This window comes from Panicum hallii, chromosome 6 (genome assembly GCF_002211085.1).
Source record: "Panicum hallii strain FIL2 chromosome 6, PHallii_v3.1, whole genome shotgun sequence".
NCBI classification, from domain to species: domain Eukaryota; kingdom Viridiplantae; phylum Streptophyta; class Magnoliopsida; order Poales; family Poaceae; genus Panicum; species Panicum hallii.
In genome coordinates this window covers 8,765,214-8,771,190 of record NC_038047.1, presented here as the reverse complement: position 1 = coordinate 8,771,190, position 5,977 = coordinate 8,765,214, and the positions used below count along the sequence as shown (strand labels likewise).

The 5,977-nt window shown below is 45.2% G+C and overlaps 1 protein-coding gene across 1 annotated transcript; it reads right to left on the bottom strand.

Moving 5' to 3' along the window:
• Window positions 1-533: 533 nt before the first annotated feature.
• LOC112896170 (aspartate carbamoyltransferase, chloroplastic) lies at window positions 534-5,589 on the bottom strand. The gene is made up of 5 exons (XM_025964086.1): window positions 5,057-5,589; window positions 4,431-4,570; window positions 3,497-3,670; window positions 3,170-3,406; window positions 534-989 (listed from the first exon to the last, which is right to left on the bottom strand). Exons 1-5 carry the CDS (start codon window positions 5,481-5,483, stop codon window positions 882-884), a joined length of 1,086 nt encoding a protein of 361 aa, XP_025819871.1. The 5' UTR covers window positions 5,484-5,589; the 3' UTR covers window positions 534-881.
• Between the last annotated feature and the right edge of the window lie 388 nt (window positions 5,590-5,977).

Genomic DNA, 5,977 nt, shown 5'->3' with positions numbered 1-5,977 from the left:
AGCTAGCTAATAAAAATTATAATTTCCAGATTGTAGTCGACTTTTCAAATGGTTAACAAGTTTGGAAATTTTTTATAATTACATGAACCATTCAAAAATTATAATTTAGCGTTAAAATAACGAGGGGTACATATTACATGAACCATCATCGACTAAAAACTGCATTAGACGCCTTTTGTTTTCATGGGAGCTGCCAATCAACCTTGCGCGCAGCTCATCAACGTGCTCATTCTGTGGATAGAGCATACTTGCACTTGCACGGGGCTGGCTTTTTAGGCTTGCCTAGTATGGCCAGTATCCCGCACGAGATGGGCGATGAGAAGGTTAAAGGCAGGTAGCCAAGGGAGGCGTCTCCTCTGCTTGCCCATCGTCGTTCGTGTGCCGCTTGGTTTACATCGATGAAGTTCCAAACCAACAGCAGGATTTGCAAAGCCAAGCAGTTCCTGATTCAATCAGGTACGTAGCTCTCTGCCAGGTGAAACACCATTTGCTATTGCTTTGCCGTCTCTGGCGCAGAAGCAGCACATGTCCGATATCTCCAAAACCCGAACTGTATTGATATCCAGAAATAGGCTGGTAGCCTGAAGTGAGCAGATGTTGCAGAGGCAGCTCCGCAATACTATCCGAAAGTTCATTGCGCCCGTAAATTTTGTTACAGATACTAAGCATGTGAGGAACAACCTTGCTAGCAAAGCCTTGTTTCAAACACCGTTTCTACATAAACATTGGGCATGCAAAACTTCGCTGCTGCACTCTCGCAAGAATCCAGCCTTTTATTACCTGCACAGCACTGACAACTTGAATTTTGATTGGAGCCCCTGGTCATTAGTACATTTGCTGGTCCCTCGGACGCAGCACACCCTCATGCACTAGGAGAACTGTCAGTGACCAACAAGCAGAAGTTTGAGCAATGCCATCCTTATGTAGAGACCGTTCTTAGCCTGCCTAAAATAAGCTGCTCTCGGGTCACTATCAACGTCTACCGTGATCTGCAAAAGAATTAATCTCATTTAGATATCTTGGTCAGCACTGGATTGCACTAAGAAACAGCACCAACATCAACGAGAAAACTCAAGAGCACATCAATTGTCAATTGATAACCAGGATTGCTGAACACATGGTAACTACCATTGTTATTCATTAGTTATGGTAAAACATGAACAATTCTCACTGACTTTACATGATTTTTGTATTGCTTTGATGTTAAAAAAAATTGCAGAACAGTGCTCCTAGGAAATTGAAAAGGTTCCAACTGTCAACTTCTCAAAAGTTCAATATGCTTTGTTACAGGAGGTTTGGACACTGTATGATTGGAACATCATATTCATACTTAAGGAAAACTGGTACTTACCATCAAACTACTAACAGGAAGTTTTGGCATTGGATGATTGGAACATCATATCTATACTTAAGGTAAACTGATACATCAAGTGAGGGCATGTACACAATTGTCCCCTCAAGGAAACTGATACATCTACCTATACAAAGCCATTTCATTTGGTACAGTAACTACTAACTAATGAAAACAGAAAAATCTTAGCACTTCCATCCACAAATTCACTAAGGGCCAGTTTGTGGTAGTTGAGCTGTGATGTGCTATGCTGGATTTAGTTTTAAAGTTGCTATGGGAAAGCAGTCTTCAAAAATCCAGCATATTGTTCGGAAAATTATAGTTTTACCTAGTTATCTTTATACTCTAGAGCCGGTGCATTCCAGCTCGTTTGGTTGGACCACGTCAGCAAATTAATCTTTGATCGTCCGATTATGAACGTACGACGTAAACGTCACGCCCAATACATCCCACCGTATGTGCGCTAGACTCACCTTTCGCGAAAACTCGAGACTGCTGGTCCAGCCTTGGGCCGTCGCTTCTGCCTGCCGTGCCTTGGGGCCTAGAGCACACACGGCTCTCCGTCGCTGCAGCCGCGGCCGCCGGCGGAGGCAGAGGCGCCGAGCGGGTGCGCCCTGGCCGCGAAGCCCCTGCGCGGTGCAGCTCGCATGAGCCGGGTCGGCCGGTCGGAGCACTTGCCGCTGTCCGCCGCGACGCCGGCCAATCCGCACCGCCTCCTGCACGGTAGGGATGGGGGTCGGGCGGACGAGCAGCTAGGCACAAGTGGGGCTCGGGAGTCGAGACGGCGGACAGGAGGGATGGGGAGCGGCGGTCTCGGTCAAAGACCTGGCTGCCGTGTGTGGGCCGCGCTTGCGTTGTGGATTGCGTTGCGAGACAGAAGAAGATGAAGATGCAAGCAGGAGCAGGCAGACTCATGCGAAGACGACAGCGCAAGGTCTATGCCGTGAGTCCAGCTGATGTTTGCCAGGTCTTGGCCTCATTCCTGATACTATGAAGCACCATCAGCAGCAGCATAGAGCAGACCATTATAGCAGTAGGCGCAACAACCACCAGAAGGCAGCGACAACATACGCACGCACAATTTATTGTCTGCATGCTCTACAATTTTTAATTGCCTCTTATCGCTGGCTCCCTTCTCTATAACGAAGGGAGAAAGAACAGCAAGGAGAGAAATGTGGTCAGCATGAGCACCAAATGACGAAAGGATAGAACAGCAAGTCTTGAACGGTATTGGTCGTTTGATGGCAAAGGAATGAAAACCTGATAATTCAACTTTATGTTATGCGTAATACATAATCTAATAGCACCAGCCCATCAAAATTCAAAACCTTCTCTTATTCCAACTAACGAGCTTTGTCTTCCATCATGGTTGTACAGTACGACCGTACAGGTCATGTGCGCATGCCAAAGGCGCGCCAATTTTCTAGTGTCATCTATAGTTGATGGTTGCCTATTTTTTCTCACATGAATAGTTTATTTATTTTGGTTTTTTTCCTCCTCCTTGCAACTCAACAGGGTCTGCTTTCAGCATGAACAAACACCAAAAAAAATGTATGTAAGATTATCTTTATCCACCATAATGCCGAACAGAGCCTAGTGCTCAGACTTAATATTAGATAAACTGTGAAGTGCTAACACTTGAAACATTAGATGAAACTGTGAAATGTTCACGCAACACACCATAACACCAACAGGACAAAAAGCCAGATACCGCAGTTAATTCCTAATGTTAACTACAACTAACTATATTTCATTGGGAACATTGACTGCATAGTGAATACTGTGAAAATTATTCCATTCGTAAGGATAACTTCTAACCTCATCAAGCCTTGGAAGGGGATGCATGATCACAGCATGCGTTGGCAGCACATCTAAGACCTTCTTGTCTATGATGTACTTGCCACGAGCTGCTTCGTAAAGATCAATCCTCTCACCAAATCTTTCTTTTTGAATACGTGTTTGATAAATAACATCACACTGGGATGCTACCTCCAACAAATTTGAACTTTCTTCCCATTCAACACCTCGGGAATTTAAGTAGTCCTTGATGTCATCCTTTGGACAGAAAGGGAACAACACCATTTAGGGCTAAAATAGGGAATAAAAGAAACAAAATTCAATGATGTTGGTTTACAAGAGTAGTACCTTCATTTTAACAACATCAGGAGATACAAAGTATATCTTAATGTTCTGGTATTTAGCAATCAAATAAGCCAGGGAACGGACTGTCCTCCCATTAGCAAGGTCACCAACCAAACCAAGTTTTATTCCATCTAGTGTGCCAATTTCTCTCTTTATTGTGTACACATCCAATAAAGCCTGAAGAAAAGAATGAAATTATCAATTAGAAATGGTACTACAAAATCCTCAAACTGAAAGATAGATGCAACCTAAAAGATATTTTAGAAAGTTGTTACATAAAAAGCACACTCCAATGAGTACTATATGACTTTACTTATCAACATGATGCCACAGAATATGTTGTTTGTGGCAACAACTTCTTGCTGGTGCAGAATATACCATAAGGAAGTTGCCAACACAATGAAGTCCTAGTCAACTTATACATAAATAATAGAAATTATATGCCGGTACATGATCTGTTTGAAGGAGATCTAAATGGTTTATTCTGTTGTAGAAATTTCATTCTTCCAATGCTACAATCATATACAAATACTAAATGGAGCATCAGACAGGTTCAGAACCAGACATAAACTATGTGAAAAATTGCCTCAAGAATATCCAGGCTAAGGCTTTGCATAAGTGTGGCATGCTGGATAGCCACGACAAAGTGCCCATCGTCAAGTCCAAGTGCACATCCTTATCCTTTTTCACATCCTGAAGTACCCAAACTCCAAAACGGCCATCAAACAGTTCATTGTCACTTGTGAATAACTTTGAAACATCCCAACTAATGACTAGACCATCGTCGACTACAACACAGTTTTAGCTCTTGTCCCCAGATTAAAAAAAACTAAAAACCATTGTCTCGGGAGCCCTCCACAGTCATCCGATTGACGACATTATTTTCTTTTAGTAAGAAAGAGGAGCTAGGAGAGAGGGACAGAAACTGAATATTAACCTGGGTTGGGTGTTGCCCTGGCCCATCACCTGCATTAATAACTGGAATGTTTGCAGTATCGGCAGCCCTCCTTGCAGCACCACTTTCAAAATGTCTCAGAACAATAATATCAGAATAACCCTCAACAGTCCTTATGGTATCTGCAGTATGGATAGGCATGATTAGTAACCTTGAGTGCACTCAAAGAAGACATAGAAATTGATAAAAGTGGATACCGATAGTAAACTTAAGGATTAATTCAATTTTACATTGAAAAAGTCAACCTGATGCATCCTTACTTTTTCTTTAATTAAATTCATGTCAAACATGACAAATTCAGGATTGAAATTTAGTGGGAAGCCAAAATCAACAATAGTTAACTAGAATTGAAATCCATTTCAAATTTCACTGACTCAGAATTGAAATTTAGGGACAAATCCAAAATTGACAATAGTTGACCAGTGGCAATTGTTTCCAAATTTGAAACCCCTGTTTCTTCGCCTACCCGCTTACGCTCAGCCAACATCCATTCTCAACGGCACCCAAAATTACTCGACTTTATAATGGAGCCACCGACCTTCCCACTCCAAGCACTCCCTCACCAACCCAAAACCTCACCAGGTCTCACAGACAGCAGAAAGCCCAACCTTCTAGTGTCTCCCCCTTGGCGGCCGAGGAGAACTCGCGCGCGTTCTCGGTGGTGAGCACCTCCCCTCCGAGCCTCCGCATGGCGGCCTCGAAGGAGAGGCGCGTGCGCGTGGAGGGCTCGTAGAAGAGCGTGGCCATGAGGTAGCCCTCGAGGACGCGGCTGGGGGCGCCGTGGGAGCCCCGCTCCACAGCCTCCATCTCCCGCGCCACCTCGAAGATCTCGTTCAGCGCGGCCCGGTCGAACTGCTGCGCCTCGATCACGTCGCCCAGGCGCGTGGTGACCAGCGGCTGCGGCGGCGCGGCGGCGGCGGTCGCGACGGAGGCGGCGGCGCGGGGGCCGGGGACGGGGGAGGCCGCGAGCGAGACGCTAGAGGAAGGAAGGGCGAGGTTGAGGCGCGGGAGGGCGGCGCGCGCGGCGGCGGCCATCGGCGAGGGGCGGCGGGAGGGAGGTGGGGAGGGTTTAGGGTTTTGCCGTTTTGGGTGGAGCAGGGGGAGTGACGGCCGGCGGGAGCTCGCTAGATTTTGCCGCTGTGTTTTTTGGTCCTGCAGCGTGTGGACTCGTGGTCATCGTGGGTCGTGGACCTGTCGCCTGTGGTCAAACTGACGGGGTGTACTGGAACCAGGAATATTTTCCTCGAGATAGCTTTGTAATTTTCGCAGCTTTTTTTATTGAGGGTTATTTTCGCAGCTTTTACGAGATATAGTACAATTACAAGCATATGTTTTGACGGTAGGGTGGTGCGCATGCTCGTAGAAAGGAGATCAGCACACAATTTCACCGCTATTCCAACAAATTATATAAAGAGAACGATCGATACCTTTCTTTTGTTGACTACCACTATCTTCGTATTTTCGTGTTAGAAATATTTTCTCTATACTTTATTTTCCTTCAACTTTTAACAATATATTAGAAGAATATG